Source organism: Eretmochelys imbricata, chromosome 11 (assembly GCF_965152235.1).
Source record: "Eretmochelys imbricata isolate rEreImb1 chromosome 11, rEreImb1.hap1, whole genome shotgun sequence".
Lineage (NCBI taxonomy): Eukaryota > Metazoa > Chordata > Testudines > Cheloniidae > Eretmochelys > Eretmochelys imbricata.
This window is the reverse complement of record NC_135582.1, coordinates 69880887-69899415: the sequence shown is the minus strand read 5'-3', so window position 1 is coordinate 69899415 and position 18529 is coordinate 69880887. Positions and strand designations below refer to the sequence as shown.

At 44.3% G+C, this 18529-nt stretch overlaps 1 protein-coding gene across 1 annotated transcript in view; it reads right to left on the bottom strand.

The window, feature by feature from the left end:
• The window catches only part of COL6A3 (collagen type VI alpha 3 chain), an 87480-nt gene extending 73641 nt beyond the window's left edge, over positions 1-13839 (bottom strand). The window contains exons 1-3 of the mRNA XM_077829481.1: positions 13752-13839; positions 11071-11688; positions 5970-6572 (exon numbers count right to left, since the gene is read on the bottom strand). Coding sequence (XP_077685607.1) covers positions 5970-6572; positions 11071-11688; positions 13752-13839 — 1309 coding nt within the window. The remainder of the gene's footprint in view (positions 1-5969; positions 6573-11070; positions 11689-13751) is intronic.
• Positions 13840-18529: the final 4690 nt, after the last annotated feature.

The window sequence follows — 18529 nt, the reverse complement described above, 5'->3', positions numbered from 1 at the left end:
CCTGTCTGTGTCCTTAGCTAATAAAACAAGTTATTACTGTTCTTCGCTCAACACAGCCAGCCCCGCTATGGAAGAGTGAGCTGGAGTCTATTCTGGCTCAACAAAATTGTTGACTAAATTTTAACTGCCAAATCTTTATAGGGATGTTGATGTAAGAAGTAGAAAGAACACAACTGGATTTTCAAATTCCCAGTTGAGTCTGAAGGGCTGGTAATTAGAAATAAAGTTGGTTGTGCCATACTGGCATCAAAATGCCATTATATTTAACACAGGAAATGTGGGCACTAGATAAATAAATATTAACATGGTTAATAGGTATTAGGATAAAATATGATGATATGTAGACACTATCATAAATATATATTTATTGCGTCATTTGTGCATGTGAACATTGCGCAATCTTGATTTAACTTTCAGCACTATTACCCTAGAAGCCATAATAAGAAAATCAACAATTATAGGATGGGGAGAGGGTCCACATCTTCGCTTTCCACATACAGCCTTAACTGAAACTTCTTTTTACAAATCCATTGCTTCTCTTGGTGACAGTGAAAAGCAATTTATACAGGAGCACTGGAGGACTTTTTTCCAGTTTTTTTTTTTAATGAAGGTGGCCAAGATATTCAAAAGTGACTAGTGATTTTGAGGGCTTTAATTTCGGGTTCCCAACTTAAGAGTCCTTATAATGGCTGGATTTTCCAAAAAAGGGCTGGAAGCCAGACTCCTCTACGGGGTCTCAAGTTGGGCACCCAAAAACAGAGGCATTCAAAATCACCAGTCACTTTTGAAAACTTTGCCCAGCTTGTTTTGTATGTTTTAGGCTAATTAAGAATGAAGGGTACAAGAAAAGTACAGTATTACAATACTGTCTATAATGTGGCTGGCCGGTGAAAAGTAATGTGCCATCTTAAAATACTCTTAGGAGTTTGATGCTCTTATGGGGCAAAATCCGTAATCGGGGCCTTTGCTGTGATCAGACTCTGCGCTGGAGCAGAAGGCCTAAAAAGCAGTGGAGTTGATGCACTGGCAGGCAGGCTGTGGGAAGGCTGTTATAGGGATTCAATACTCCATGCGCACAATACAGCCAAGGTTGCCGGAGTCCTGTCTGTGGCAGCATGCGCCGGAGCTTTGGCCAGTAGTTCAAGACTATGTTGTACTTGTAGACCAAGAGTGCTGAGTAGTGGGAGTACAGACCTAACAGCTGTTAGGATATAGATATTCAGGCCTGTCTGCAAAGGCCTGTACTTTAAGAATTTAGGGGTATTCTTATCACTTGGCTAGTTCTAGAGGTATAAAAGAAAGAATCAAAATCACTGTCTGCCGGTGTAAGGGCCTTCTCTTACTGGGACAGTTCGAGGCCCTGTTCTTAGGCTAAGGCCTTTGGCTAAGCAGCAGAGGCAGCCATAAGCTAGGAAGCAACCGGTCACATCCTCACGTTCCAAACTAGTCACATTGAAATCAGGTGCTATTGGGCCGTCAGGCACTATCAGGACAGGATTGTATTCCTATCACCTCCAGAGAAAGGGAAGTGCCTAGAAAATGTAAAAGGAAACTTAGTTTGATAGCATCCTGTCTGGCAAGAACTCACTTATCAATAGCTGGGATGTGAAATCCTCACTTCTGTATTGTCTTGTCATTATAGTTCCCACTTTGCTATTGTTTGTTTGTATAATCTCTGTCTGGTTCTGTGATTGTTTCTGTCTGCTGTATAATTAATTTTGCTGGGTGTAAACTAATTAAGGTGGAGGGATATAATTGGTTAGCTAATCATGTTACAATATGTTAGGATTGGTTAGTTAAATTTCAATAGAATGATTGGTTAAGGTATAGCTAAGAATAATACTATATAAATTAGGGGCAAACAGGAAGTAAGTTGGGATTCGAAAATAAGGAAAAAGGAACTTGTATTTAAGCTTGCTGGAAGTTCACCCCAATAAACATCGAATTGTTTGCACCTTCGGACTTCAGGTATTGTTGCTCTCTGTTCATGCGAGAAGGACCAGGGAAGTGGGAGAGTGAAGGAATAAGCTCTCTAACAACAGCCTCTACTACAGCTCATGGGTGGTAGTAGCAATTCTTCTACGCCATTAGTGTGGTGGGAGGAAATGGCAGTCCTTGAGCCCATCAGCGAGCCCCTGCCTGTTTATTCTGGTGTTGAATAAGACTAGTGTTTGGTCTCACGCCTTTTCTCAGGCAAAAGCCCTACTGGCTTCAAAGACTCCAGCTGGCGTTTTGCTTGACTAAGGACTGCATAACTTGTCCTATGTTAAAGGTTAAAGCCAAGGTTCTGCCAACAACCTGCTCCCAGATGGGAGCAAGCAGGTGAATAGCTTTATTCCTGTGCCCCTGGACCCAAAGTCCAGGCAGCTCATATTAGGGGGATGCAGGAATTCTTACTCCATCTATGCCAGTGGATAATCCAAGTCACAATCTAGTTCTAACTGCCTAGACTTCCCAGTTTAAAAGGATGTTATTAACATAAGCTGCCAAAGTTAAGCTATTCACATATCATTCATTAGTGGTTTAACCTCAGCCGCTTTCCAGAACCTTGAATAGTTTCCAAACCCTTCCAATATTTGTTCCCCCAGCAGCCAGTTTTGCTCCTCATCAGTTTCCCACTGGAGAGGGGTGCCAGGCACAAAGCCAGAGATTTGGATGTAGGAAGGATGCCAGCTTAATAAAAAGGCTTGTTAAAACACTGATTTGTGTCCTCCAGAAAGATGCCAAAAAATATCCTCTGGGCTTGTGAGAAGCTAGATATCCAAACATGGAGGCCCTGGGTCTTTTTTTTAACTTTATATAGAAGTTAGTGTGAATCATCCAAAGAGTTTGGCAGGCACAAAAGTGACCAATAAGGCATAAGTCTTTGTTAATAAACATGATTGCCATGGTCAAATTATACACTATATTTCCTCATATAACAGGAATGCAGGAACTGCAACCAACCAACCACCCCTCCACCCCCACACCCCCAAAAAGCAACCCACTTCACCACCATACCACTTTCAATGGACAAGATTAAGACAAAACCATTTCTTCCTGATTATTTCGGGGAGGTTAGACTCTTAAAGTCTGATCCAGAGACCACTAAAGCCAGTGGAAACACTCCCCCTGATTTCAATGGGCTTTGCATCAGGCCATTAGGACCTGACTCTGAAAAATGACGAGCACTCCTCCAAAGGGCTTCCTCAACTGTGGGAGTTAGGGGCCTAGCTACCTATGACATCTAGGCCTCAGTGCTTCACAGAGGTGTTTAGAACCTTGCAGGAATGAGTTCTTATAGCTTGCGCTGACCTGTAGAATATACAATCTGTACATTGTGGGTAAAATTTCAAAGGCACAAATGGGAATTAGGTGCCCAAATCCCATTGAATTTCAGTGCCTAACTCCCATAGGCACTTTTGAAAATTCCAGTCTCTCCCTCTCTCTCTCTCCATATATATAGACACACATATATTCCAGTTGTTGTATAATGTTTCAGACTGATACTTCTTCAAATGAGCTGTTCTGTAAATAGAAAATATACAAGTAGAAACAGAATGAACGACAACCCTTGCGGTATTGCGAGGACTGAACTTTACACTCGTAGCAGTCTCTGAGTAGAATGTTTTAAAAAAAAACTTTCCCATATAAATATCAAAGAACTGGAAAAAAGTTCTAAACTCAGATCCCACAGCTGGAAGGCCCCCATGCACAGATGAGCTGTGAACTGGGTCCTTTGGGCTTGATTTTCATGGGTTTTGGAATGGCCGCTTTTAGCTAAACAAGAATAAACTGCCCCAATTAAATTTTGAAACCAGGCCAGATGGTTAGATAAAAAAACTACCATGAGTGAAAATTACATGCATTTACCAATGGATGAATGGAGCCCATGTAGGAAGATAAGGTATTGGGCCAAATTCTGCCCTTGGCTATACCCATGCAACTCCAATGATAGTTCAGAATGTAATTGACCGAAACATTTTGGGATGACGTTTTCAAATGCCTACGCAGTGGGTGAACCATACAAAATGTACCATAGTCCATACTGGCCTTTGGATCCAGAAAGGGTTTCTTGTGTCTATCAGCTGGGTAATGACACGTACAAATGTGGGGAAGGATAGCTTGGTGGTTTGAGCATTAGCCTGCTAAACCCAGGGTTGTGAGTTCAATCCTTGAGAGGGCCAAAATTGGGGATTGGTCCTGCTTTGAGCAGGGGGTTGGACTAGATGATCTCCTAAGGTCCTGTCCAACCCTGATATTCTATGATTCTATTAAATGGATATCTTCATGTATCCAGAGAGGAGCATCAGCTGAATGGATGCATGCACATTTTGGAAGGCTCACTCAACCACAGGGGGCCTTTGAAAATATGGCACTTCATGTTTATTATGGTAACCATATATTATTGAATTTAACTTAATTAATGCAATTATAAAATGACAGTACCGAGGGATCCTAATTACCTGCATGTTCCAGAAAATTCATGTGTTAAATATTAACTCCAGCACAGGTATGTTTTATTTCAGGGACATGTCACTGGATATATTCACACAGAATATCAGAGTTGGAAGGGACCTCAGGAGGTCATCTAGTCCAACCCTCTGCTCAAAGCAGAACCAATCCCCAATTTTTGCCCCAGATCCCTAAATGGCCCCCTCAAGGATTGAACTCACAAGGCTGGGTTTAGCAGGCCAATGCTCAAACCACTGAGCTATCCCTCCCCCCTTTATGAATTATGTTACAATAACCCAGTTAATGCTGCTGAGTAATAAATAGATTGGTATGTTACTTTAAATCTTCATTGCCATTAAACTGAGAAGGGACACTTCAGTGATTTGCTTTCACTGCCTCCATGTAAAGCTGCAAACCAACTCAGCTACAGTAATTAAGGATAAATTATGTTAATAGGATAGGGATTGCCTCTAAAAATAATTGAGGGTTGCTTTTTTTAAAAAAAATTAAGGTCAATGTAATGGTGCCTTCTAATGCAACTTTCTTCCTCATCCCTGTACAGATGGTCTGTACAACATCTGTGTTCTACTTAAGTTGTGCCACTTACGTCTTCCAAATACGGGACTTAAGTAGTGCCTAGGCCTTGAACCAGCCCTTTGCCCAGGAATGAATTTTACCCTTAGGGTAGAAATCTGACATACTAGGGCTGGGCATGAGCTAGGGCTGGTTGATGTTTTCCATCAAAACTTTTTTCAGTGGAAAACTGGTTTTGACTAAATGAAAATGTTTGCCAAAAATTTCTGCTTTCCTCTGAAAATTTCTGCTTTCCTCTGCTTTCCTCTGCCTTGTCAGAAAACCAAAAAACTAAAAAAAAGAAAAAAAAATCTGGTCTCTGCTGAAACATTTCAGCTTTCAATTACTGAAAAGAAAAAAAAAACATTTTTTGGCTTCTTTGTTTGTTTTTGGTGAAAAATCAACATTTTCAGTAGGGAAAAAAAATTCCAACTAGCTTCCCACTGAACCCAAATTGGCTCTGAACATCCTCTCACCATAGTAGTTGTTCAAAACCTAGCTCTGGATATGAAAGCTGCACGTTGGGGCCCACCCTACTAGTTACTTCTTAGCTAATGACTAAGAATGATTAATCCCAATCTGCAGTCATATCATTGTCTATAGCACTGGATAGTCCTCATCTGAATTTTACATCTGTTAACTTCCCTGACCAAATGTCACACTTAAGCCTCCTATTGAAGCTTTATAGCAACATATGTTGTAAGTTTGAATGACACAAGCGTTCTTCAGAGACTGACAAATCAGAGGAGTTCACATCTGGTTTTTTATACCCTGCTTATTTTGTTTAAAACTGCTGTTGTGATAGTATGAGGTCAAAGCATTGCCTGCTGGGCTAATGCGTTTCCTCATAGTAGCCCAGTGTCTTCTCTTTTCTCTCTCAGAGAACATACCAGAGATGTGTTTTAAACATGCAAGAGGCCATTCATTCAATGAAATACAACATTCTATAAATGCATACATACCTTCTGTAACAAAGGTTGGGGCATTTAACAAAATGAGTCTTTGGGCCACTCCAACAATGTTTGGCAGTAAGAGTTCCTGAAGATCAGCAAGGTTACGAATATCCAGGGCAGTAAATGTGAAGCTTCCATCAGTAGCAATCTGCTGAAGCTCTGCACTGTCAGCATTCAGGACCCCAATACTAAATGAAAATATACTAGCTTGCTTCACTGCTAACACTGCCTCTCGAATATCATCACTAGACTCTCCGCCACTTATCAGCACTAAAACCTGAGGCACGCCTTCCTCTATTCTGCTGCCTCCTGCCCGTGTGAAGTGGTTCTCCACCACAGATTCGAGTGCTGCACCAATGTTAGCTTCCTCACCACCAAGGAAACTAAGTGCCTTCACTGCATTCAGAACATCAGCTTTTGTGGAGTAGCGGTTCAAAGAGAACTCAGTTCTGGGCTGGTCACTATACTGCACCACCCCAATGTGTATCTCCTGAGTTCCAACTGAGAGTCTTTCAATGAAATTTACAAGGAAATCACGTATGGCTGGGAAATTGACACTTCCGATGTTGTTTGATCCGTCAATAAGGAAAATAAGGTCAGCAGATTCTTGCGCTTTAAAAAAAGAAATGCAAAAGGTGAAAGCATTAAAACAAGTAATTACATGCAGTTGTACACTGTTCTGACATGTTTCTTTGGAAAACAGTAAGAAACACGAAAATGGGAAAACAAAACACACGTTTATTGAGGACAGTGACATTTGCCTCTTAGTTCTGCATTCTGATTGAATATGAGTTAACAGACCAAATATCTGTTTCATGAGACAATATAATATTTTGAAAGAATCTAAATTCATTTTTACAGTTAAATACCAGGACAATATTTTTACTGGGGGGAAAACTCTAGAGCTTAGAATTTTGTGAAATCTAGATAATTTCTGTGTAAGCGAATTGTCTAAATATTTACAGAAGTTAGGAGACCCAAAAGAACTAAACAGATTTATACATAAACACACATTTGCGCAGTCAGTGGAAATGTGAACATAATTTGTAATCACAGTTAAATTCAGGGGATGTTATCTCATTGCACTTTTTTCAAGACAAAATGTAACTGCTATGCTGTAAAATTACATTCACAGCTGGTATGCTTTTTTTATATGGAAAGTTTCAGCCTCTATTTGGAAATCTGCTGTGTTGTATGTTTGAAATGTTGGCTGAACATATTGTTTTTTTCACACTGAGTGACCAGTATCTAAAATGTGTTTGTAGAACAACAATAAAGAAGGCCGTACGAGTGACTGTGTATTTCATTTTAGAACGTTATTCTCAGTTGTCCAGTCCATGCACAATATTAGTGGGACAGATTTATCGTTACAGGTACAATAACTATGCAGATAAAGACCACAAATAAATGTGCTTGTATTTGTGGTTTTGTACAAACACAGAACCTTGCATTGGTTACCAATGTAAGTATCTGGTTTTGTATTTTTGCATGACCACTGGATATTCAATCAAATAATGCAGAATCATGTTAAAACAGGCTGATGAAACCAGTCATGACATAATTATCCAACCTTACTTATAACCTGGATGGCCACCAACACCGTACATGAATATGTACATCTAATGAATTATGAATTGGAAAAAGAGGCAGGACCTCTTTTTGTGCAGGACTGACCAAAGCAGACTAAGAATTTCCTAAACAGTCTGTTCTTCCCTCCTTGTGCTCACCAGTGTCAATGGGAGTTGTACAAATGAAGGAAGGGCAGAATATACCCCAAAGTGGACTCGGATGTTTCCACGATACAACTAAGCAATCTTGAAGCCATTAATAAATAACTGACAAGTTGATTTTGGAAATCTTCTCTGACTCTGAGCTTTAAAGCACCTAAGGTGAAATCTTGGTTCTACTGAAGTCAATGGCAAAACTCCCAGTAACTTGGATGGGGTCAGCATTTCACCTCTGGTCTTTGCCAGGAGCCACTTTTGCAAAATACCATCAAATGATGCAACTATGCGATTCGTATGGTACAGTAAAAGGCCCTAGTCCTTTACCTATCTCATGAGCCATTTCAGTCCCCATAAACAATGCCAACGAAAGACCTTAGCTATGGTTAAGAACGACTAAGGGCTCGGAGATTTAGTCAAAAGCTATGAAAGTCCTTAACTTTTAATTTAATTGATCATTTCAGACTGTGATGTACTCAGCCCACAAAACAATAAAAAAGCAGAGGAAATATCTTGAACAGTACATGGATTTGTTTATATCTGTTTCATGTGTCCTGGCTCTCTTTTTAATAACGGTATTTAATTTATTGACCGTTGTTTCGATTGTGATCATCATCATAGTATGAGTAGCTCCTGTGCAGGAGGAAACAGGAATACAATGTATGCAAACGTTGGATAATTTGTCATCACTGTAAAAACCTTGTACTTACGAACACACTGATGGAACAAGCCAGTGATGGAGGACAAATGAAAGCATGCTTGTTACACTATTAAGCAAAGAGTGTCAGATTAGACAGACAGCTAAGATTTAATGTAGGCATCAGGGCAAATTCAAGGCTGACTTTCCTATTCACTCTAGTCCACTCTGTGGCTGTCAAAGTTTGTGTTTTCTAGAGTGCAAATACAAGATCTGTTTTTCCTCTTACACTTCTAGTTCATGTATTATAATGCCCATGGCATTTTTAGGTGGAGAAGATTACAAAAAAGGGCTACATGGAATCACAAGATAAAATGCATGAAAGTCAATTACCAGCTAAATGAATGGCACCAAAGTCAATTACCAGCTAAATGAATGGCACCATAAAGTCATCTTAGACAGATGATCAGCTTGGGCTTTGTCCCAATATCATCCAGCATTGATCATCAGCCGCACCATTACTTTTATTATAATTTATATATAGGCTGTGTAAATCACACAGTGACAAAATGCAGCTTATGTACTAATGTTACCTTTCATTTTATTTGTGGAAAAATAACACTCGCCAAAATTATTATTGAAGGGACGTAACCTCAGAAATACTCCTTCACAGAAATAAACATGTATTTTGGGCTTTAAAATATTTTCTTCTATAAAAATGTCCATAAGCCAATAGGGAATTTGATACATTAGTCTGGTTACCTGTCAAGATGTTTCATATCACCAGCCCAATCCTCCACACATTAAGGCAATGGCAAAATGCAAATTGTCTTCAATAGGAGTTGGATTTGGCCTTTAGTGGCAAAAATATTGAACTTTCTATAGAGTGCAATCAGAGCGTCAGGTATCACAGTTATTTCATATATTGAAAAAAATCCATTGTCTATAACTGAGAAAGCTTAGCTCACTGATGGAAAAAAGTTTAATTTTCCCATGGATTGCAAATGATCTGTCTATTTGCCCCGTCAAATTCTTAGCAAAACAATAGGCCTGTGCTCACGCATTTTTGTGCAAAGTATCATGCAATGATGGATAGCAACTGGTGGGATTGAAATGAGAGGTTAATTAGACAAGACGGAATGAGTGGATTAATGTTATATCTTGTATATCGCTATTGTCTTACATTACCCAAATGCTATTGATGTTTAGATGGAGTCTCAGGAATAAAACCAAAGGTTTGATCACTCGGCCTTATTATGTGGAATGTACAGTCATTTTCCAACTTCATAATTGCATAAAGAGGCAAAATTGTCTCATTAATTGGCCTGGTTCTGCCCTCACTTGCATCCAGGGCAGCACCGGAGAAGTCAGGGGGGTCCAAGGTGACATTCCCTTCTTTTACAAGATGGTCCTGCTGCTCTAGCTCTCTACTGCAGCACTGCACAGGGGATTACCAACTTGCCCGCCTCCTTTGATCAGTCTGAGCAGAACAGAAGAAAAGCTGCCACTATCCTAGAGTGGGCATGGGAAGTCGAAATTTCTGGAGCCTGGTCTTGCCACAACTGTTACCAAGCAGGGAGCCAACAGGAGGAAGGAGCCATTCTTGCCACATCTGCTCCCAGTGAGGAGCTGGAAGAATAGTCAGAGTTTTTAAAGCTGTAGCACCCTGAGACTGCAAACATGGCCTTCCTGAAGCTTCTTATAGTGATCAGTGCCTGCTGGAAGTGCAAGGATCTTCCCTGCAGTGCAAGGAGACGATCATCTTCCAAAGTGGTCCTCATTTCCTATAGTGAGATTCTGCTTATAGCGAAGTTTTGAGGAGAGAAGATTATCCCCAAACAACTTCATTACAGGCCAGATCCCAACCCTCCTGAAGTCGGTGGAATGGCTCCCATTGGCGCCGATGGGCTTTGAATCAGACAAGATTAGTGTGATCCATTGTATTTCACAAACTGAATTATCTAGATATATTTGATGCCCGTAGGACTAGTTCCCGGCCCCACTGAAGACAGTGACAGTCTCCCCACTGACTTCAATGAGTTTTGGAGCAGGCTCTTATGGGGCAATATTTCTACGGCTGCCGTTACTGCTGCAGGCCTTTATTTCACATTGCAGTAGCAGCTTGGGAGCTAATATGCTGGGACTATCTTCCAGCTGGGCAGCGTATAGGGTGTGTGCCTCTTTTAGTGCATTTATATCCATAGATATCCAATGGTGGATATTAGGGGCTAGATGTAAAGATCCTTAAAGTCAAGCTGCTACTAAGTTGTATTTCTTACAAAAATCCCTAAACCTGTGTTCTGTTAATGAATGCACAAAAATGACTACCGGAGGGATTTCTGCAGTTGTTTGCATTATTAAGCCCATTCATCTGGAATAAAATTTTCCTACAGATGAAGCTGCCAGTGAGTCCTGCAATCAGCTCCATGCAAGCAGGCTGACCTTTGTGCCCATGGGGATTGGATCACAGGATCAGGGCCTGCATTAGGAAGCATGATGCTTTTTTCATATCGCTGACTCACAGACCTAGACAATGCTTGATTTAATAATCTGGCAGGGAGGACAGTGTATTTTGCAAACAGTGACAGGCTTTTACTCTACGATTTGCTTGGAAACCTTTGTTTTTAAACCTTTGAACATCCATCTCTGTCCTCCCCTACAAAGGCTTTAAACAGTGCAATACCAGCAATTACCATACTTATCTCAAGGATCCGTACGGCAATGTCTCAGCACAGCAGTTTGCCATTACCTGTGATGTCTTTAATCACTCCTTTTGCTCCAGCCCTTTCTGGAGTCAGAGATGAACAAACACTTGCCACTAAGTTTCCTACTATGGCGTGGAGAGCAGTAATATTCTCTAGGTTGAAAAGGTGCGTATCTCGGGGTTCACTCACTACTTCCTTTAATTCCCCTTCCATTGCATCCTGCACTCCAATTGCAAACACGTTTACATCAGCAGACTTAAGGACAGATGATGGCAGAGCGACATCATCCTGGGATCGTCCGTCCGTTAACACTATAATAATCTGGGGGACGCCATCACTTGCTCTGCTTCCAGCAGCTTTAGTGAGATGGTTTTGGATTAGGTATTCTAATCCTTTTCCAGTCTTGGTGCCTCCCCCCAGATAAGGCATGTTCGAAATATGGGACAGGACATCTTGGTTAGAGTGATACGTATTTAACTGGAACTCTGTGTGTGGGTTTCCGCTGAACTGGACCAGGGCAAAACGAAAATCATTTCCTCCCACAGCTAAAGATTTTACAACATCATACAGAAACTCCCGAACAAGTTGGAAACGTTCCTTTCCAATGCTCCAAGAGGAATCCACTAGAAATATTATATCACCAGCAGCAACGATTTTGACATCTTTAAAAAAACAGATTGGTTTAGGATTTTCTACAGGTCAGCTGAATAAGTCCATGATGCCCAAACCCTTCCTCAGACTTGGCCTATTTTGCATTATCAAATGAAGCCCCCTATTCCCCGTATAACCTGGAGCAAGACAAAAGGATCATTTGAAGCTAGGCTGTGAATCGCCCTGTGCAGGGGCACCAGGAGGGGGAAAGATGCAAACCGCCATCCTCCACTCCACCTGCACAGTGGCTCGTCCCAGACCTGGCACTCCCAGAGCACCAGGGTGAGAAATTATGACATTTAGCATGGGAAGCAGCATGCATTGCTGCCCCTTCTGCACTGCAGGAGCATCATACTTATCTCTGGGACAATTCCCCTATGCACTCTCTCTGGAGTGGCATGACTCCTCCCGTCCCCTTACTGTGGGCTGTGGCGAAAGGTCCTGGTCCACTGATGCAAAAGCATGTGATTAGTTTCATTGGCCCAGATCCTCCAAGGTATTTAGGTGCCTAACTCACATAGGCACCTAACCACCTTTGATGATCTGGGCCATTGCGGTCAACGGAACTACTCATGAGCTTAAAGTCACACACATGCTTCACTGCTTTGCAGGATCCAGGCCTAAAGCCACCTTTTAGCCTTTTGTTATTAAAGGATCAAAGTTCCACTAAATAATTCCTGGAGCATGGTTTTTTAGCACCAGGAAATCTTTTCTGCTAGTCAAAATGCAGGCTTAGTTATTAAGTAATGTTAATATACATGAGTATTGCTTGCAAGCAATTTATGCTCTATGACCCAAACAATGTAACCTTTGCTTGGACAAGGAGATTCCTGCTAGTGTCAATTAGGACTAAGGTGCAGAATTGGCCTCTGTATACTGGGTTCCCAGTGTTTTCTACTCCCAGTGAACTCCTATTAAACTAGTTACAACCCAAAAGATACTATTAGATCTCTTCAGAAAACTAAAGAAGCTTTCTGCATGGTAATGCAGACAGTGGTCATCAGTGACAACAGCTGGAAGTTGGTGTTCTTTTCATTGCAACATTCCATTTTTCTTCCCATGCTTTTGGTCATATAAGGCAGGGGTGGGCAAACTATGGCCCACGGGCCGGATCCGGCCCCTCAGGGCTTTGGATCTGGCCTGCGGGATTGCCACCCCATGGCGCCACGGGTCCCACGCCGCTCCAGGAAGCAGCCAGCACCATGTCCCTGCAGCCCTTAGGGGAGGGGCGGGGGCAGAGGGCTCCGTGTGCTGCTTTTGCCTATGGGTACCTCCCCCGGAGCTCCCATGGGCTGGGAACGGGGAACCGCGGCCAGTGGGAGCTTTGGGGGAGGTACCCACAGACAAGAGCAGTGCACGGAGCCCTCTGCCTCCCCCCCCAGGGGCCATAGGGACATGGTGCCGGCCGCTTCCCAGAGTGGTGTGGGGCCAGGGCCAGGGCAGGCAGGCACAGAGTGTGCCCTGGCCCCGGTAAGCACTGCTTCCACCCCGGAGCAGCTCCAGGTAACCAGTGCCAGGCCGGAGCCTGAACCCCTCCTGCACCCCAACCCCCTTCCCTGAGCCCCCTCATACATCCCGCACCCCTCCTCTGCTCCAACCCCTTGCCCTGAGCCCCTTCCTGCTCACCGCACCCTCTCACATACCCCAACCCCGGCCCTGCATGCAGTTTCCCCACCCAGATGTGGCCCGCGGGCCAAAAAGTTTGCCCACCCCTGCTATAAGGAATGCAAAGTACGTTTGCCAAGAAGCATAGACAATACATAGAGTGGCAATCCAGTAGATGTAAATGCTCCACTCGCAACACAAAGCAACATCAGACTGACACCATTTGCTCTTTACATGCTTAGGATAACTTGAGAGCCCTCTCCAGCATGTCTATGACTTGGCATTCAGGCTGACTGACTTGTGAGGAACTGATAAGCATCTACTATGCTCGGACTAACTCTCAGTCAAAAACATTGATAGGTCACAATATATTTTCAAAATGCACATTTTAAAACTGTCCACAAACACAACAGGAAATATCATCCCCGTTTTGAAAATCATAAACCCTCTAAAGATGCCGGAGCCTTACCTCCCTGTTGCTGAGCATCAACCATACAACAGCCTGAGAGCATGAGGCAAAAGACTGCCGCTAGCGGCAAATGCCGATGTCTCCTCATTTTTTGTTGTGTTTTTCACAGCACCAAATGTGTGACCTAAACAGGAAGAGAGAGATGATCAGTGTAAACTGCATTCTCACACCAGAACTCACCACTGCTTACGATACAGCGTTAGGGCCATATGTATGGCCTCAGACCCATGCTCTCCCCGGTGCAACTCCCCCACCCCCATGTCAATGGATTAAGGATTTTATAGCCCCCCCACCCCCATTACTAAATACCATAAACCCCTCTCCTGTTATTAATGTTTTACTGAGAACTCACGCTGGCTCCTGCTAGAGGTCTGTGGATGAAAAGATAACGTAACCAGAACAAATTCTCTTCTCAGTTATGGTGAAATGTAGTTGGACCAAATACAGCACTGGCATCAGAACACGTAATGCCCTCTGATTTCAATGGGAGCTGTGCTTGGTTATGCCAGGGCTGAATTTGGCCCACTGCCTTCAGTAGGATTCCACTTGGGTAGCTGGGAAGAAGATTTGTCCCGTAACAGGTTACGCTCAGCTCTCGATGGCATTTGTTCTGTCCCATTTCCCAGTGTTTTCTGGGGGTTTTGTAGCATCACGTAAGTAAAACAGTACTTGGATGTGTTCTGCCAGCGTTGCTGATGCACAAATTATGATGTGCTTTGGCATGATAAGTCATTTAAAAGATGGAAGTGGGTATTGACAGGCAAAAACCAGGTGTGTGAATTTCAAAAGAGAAACAATCAGCATTCACTAAATGGGAAATGGCAATCTGGTAAGGAAAACATTTTCACATGAGCAGAAGATACCACAAATAGTGGGAAACCGACAAGGCTGCAGAGTTGAAGTTTGGCGGAGCAATGATCAGAGCACATTCATACATAAGGGCTAGATCATGCCTCCAGGCCCCAGCCCGTAAGAAGGGATGGTGCATTGCTGCTGTTACAGGAAACACACAGTCCCCCACTTTTGTCCTCCATGCTCCATGGAATAGTAACTTATTCATGGCCTATACAGCAACAAATTCCTGCTCTCCTTCCCCAGGCACTGGTTTAGCAATGCAGGCCAGTGCACTGAGGAAGCAGAGCTTGGTGTGACTCCATCCATGCCCCACCTCTCCCTTCCAGCTCACTTCTGTGCACCTGGACCGAAAGCCGGAGTAGCCAACATAGGGGCATAAAGGAGTTTCTTATTCATCCTAGCAACCCTGCCAGACGTACCGCCTAACCCACAATCTAGCCCTAAATGAAAAGGAAAAAGCAGAGAGACACAGGTACCCTCCTGGCTCCCATAGATGGATGTACTGTCATAGGAAACCAGCTGGAGCAGAAAACATTTCCATAAAACTTGGCAGCAATGGCCAGATCCTCAGCTGATGCAAAGCAGCATGCTCCACTGATGTCAACAGAGCTATGCCAGTAAATGCCAGCTGGGCATCTCACTGTGGCGTCTCACTCTTTCTTTTCTACAACTGGTGACATATGCCTGTCACCAATAGAAGATTGTGAGCTCCCCGGGGCAGGAGATGCCTTTTTGTTGGGTGTGTACATACAGCACCTTGCCATGATCAGGGCTCCTAAGTACTGCTGCAACACAAATAAGAAATAATAATAATAATTAGGTCCAGGAACATCCTTTATAAAAGAGAGTTCAGCATAACTGAAGCATAAAACAATTCAAAAAGGCCCAAAGCAAACTATATTATGTCCTGGCCATATCTAGGCCAAGATGCTTCCAAGTCCAAGAGGAAAATGGCTGTGCCTTTGTTGTTATTATGCATTACTTATTACAGTAGTAATTAGTGACCAACCAAGCCGAGGGTCCGTTGCGCCAGGCACTGTACAAAGGTAAATCAGGAAACAATCCCTGCCCCAAAGACCCTGCAATCTAAATAGCCAAGACAGCAATGGGTAGGGGAAGGGCTAGAGCACCTAAGCAGAGTGACCAGAGTGATGATAGGCCAATAGTATGTTAGCACCAGCTTCTTTTAACATGTTTTGGGTGGGTGTGATGGGGTGAACAATGGGTTACCAGGAGGGAGAGTTCAATTAGCCCACCTGGCTGCTCCTGGAGGACATGTCAGGTTTGACTGGTATAATTTCAGCCCTGTGGCCTTCTTCAGACTGCCTTCCCCAAGCCCTGTCCAGAGAGCAGCAACTGCCCACCTCCTCTCTCCTAGGTTTCTCTGTCCTGGGTCCCTCTCCTGGACCATCCCTGTAGCTTTCACTTCCTCCTTTTGTGAAGAACACCCAGCGCCGTTAGGGACCCAGGACAGAGAAATTTAGGAGAGAGGAGGTGGGCAGTTGCTGCTCTCTGGACAGGGCTTGGGGAAGGCAGTCTGAAGAAGGCCACAGGGCTGAAATTATTCCCTGTGGTGGGCCCTGGAGAGGGGGCAAGGCGTGGAGGGAATCCTGAGGGGTCAGTGTTGCTGCAGCGAAAGGAGGAGCTGGGAGAACCCAGGGAGAAGCCAGAGGCCTGGGAACCAGAAGAGAGGCTGTAGTAAGTACAGGCTAGAGGGAAGCAGCACAAAGGGCTTGGACATTGGAAGTGGCCCAGATAAACAGCATGTCTGCAAGAGTTGCTTAATACAGGGTCCTTGGGCTGGACCCCAAAGCAGAGGGTGGGCCTGGGTTCCCCTACCAGCCCCAAAGACAGGGTCTACAAGCCTAAGATAAGAAGTATTGAGTCCAGAGTGGGGCTGAAGACTGAGCCTCAAGGGCGGGTGGAGGAATAGCCCCAAAGGGGGCAAATGGATCTTTTCTGTTGGGCCTTTTAGTTGGACTTTTGTTATCCCTGAAGGGGTGTGTCTAAAATGTGACCTGGCTGGAGGGTCAACTGCGAGACAAGACGGACCCACCATGGGACCGGAGCGACTGTCAGCAGGGGGCGCTGGAGGATGCCCAACCCAGGGCTCACACCTGCAGCAAGTGCAGCATCCCCGGGGGAGCCATGCTGGGAGCAGCTTAGTAGAGCAGAAGGGCAAAGGGAGGGCGAGGGAGAAGACGGAGGGGAGTGTGGCAGGCAGGTGGAATGAGGCCGAGGGGAAGAGACTGTGAGGGAAGAGGGCAGGATGGGCTGGAGCAAGCAGCCAATCAGCAGAGGGAAGAGACTGTCCAGTCAAAACCATAGCGAACACTTTGACGATGTCAAACCCTGCTGCCTACTCCTGATGGTTTCAGTGCCTATGGCCTCTGGGGCTGGCTCCTCCTGGCAATTTCTTTCTTCCCACAGCCCATAGAGAAAGCCACATAGGTCTTCATGCTTCTTTAACATGCACAGCTCTGGTCTGGTAGGCCCAAAGCAGGGAAGGGGTGGTTCCACCCGGGCCCCCTTTTTCCCCCTCCCACTAGATGCAATGTGCCATGCGACATTAGACATTATGTGGCTGCCTGTTACTAAAACCTGCCCAGGGACAACGTCTGTGATTACACCCAGCCTGGTTATTTTACAGCACAAGGGAAAAAGATATTCGGGAACGACAAGCATGGGGGCTGGGGGGAATCCCAGGTCCCTGTATAAGGAGGTTTTAAGGTCCTTTTGGGCCACTCTGGCAATTCAGTGACCTTAGCATGGGCCAGGATCTAAGCCACAGTCTCTGTGGCTCAGGAGTTTGTATGGTTAGACCTCTGTCAAGACTTGGATGATCCACTCTTTACCTGTGCTTCACATAGTAGTGCAGGGTCCTGCACTTAGGACGGAAGAATCCAATGCACCGCTACAGACTAGGGACCGAATGGCTAGGCAGCAGTTCTGCGGAATAGGACCTAGGGGTGACAGTGGACGAGAAGCTGGATATGAGTCAGCAGTGTGCCCTTGTTGCCAAGAAGGCCAATGGCATTTTGGGATGTATACGTAGGGGCATAGCGAGCAGATCGAGGGACGTGATCGTCCCCCTCTATTCGACATTGGTGAGGCCTCATCTGGAGTACTGTGTCCAGTTTTGGGCCCCACACTACAAGAAGGATGTGGATAAATTGGAGAGAGTCCAGCGAAGGGCAACAAAAATGATTAGGGGTCTAGAACACATGACTTATGAGGAGAGGCTGAGGGAGCTGGGATTGTTTAGCCTGCAGAAGAGAAGAATGAGGGGGGATTTGATAGCTGCTTTCAACTACCTGAAAGGGGGTTCCAAAGAGGATGGCTCTAGACTGTTCTCAATGGTAGCAGATGACAGAACGAGGAGTAATGGCCTCAAGTTGCAGTGGGGGAGGTTTAGATTGGATATTAGGAAAAACTTTTTCACTAAGAGGGTGGTGAAACACTGGAATGCGTTGCCTAGGGAGGTGGTGGAATCTCCTTCCTTGGAAGTTTTTAAGGTCAGGCTTGACAAAGCCCTGGCTGGGATGATTTAACTGGGAATTGGTCCTGCTTCGAGCAGGGGGTTGGACTAGATGACCTTCAGGGGTCCCTTCCAACCCTGATATTCTATGATTCTATGATTCTATGATAGTTAACTGTAGTTCCCCCATTTAAAAAAATGTTAGGATTACAGCTGGCCATTGGAAGCCACCCAGTCAGGAGCATCGTGCACTGATCAACATTTCTTTCTATTGCTAGTTCCTTTCTGATTTTTAGCCCCTGCCAGAATGACAATCAGCCCGGGATAGCACTTCTCCTCACTTCACCCTTTCAGGGACACCAAAGGCAGGAATGGAAACCTCATTCCAAGTTCACGTCTATTAATTCTTCTGACCTGCAGAATAACTACAGGAATCCTGCAAGTT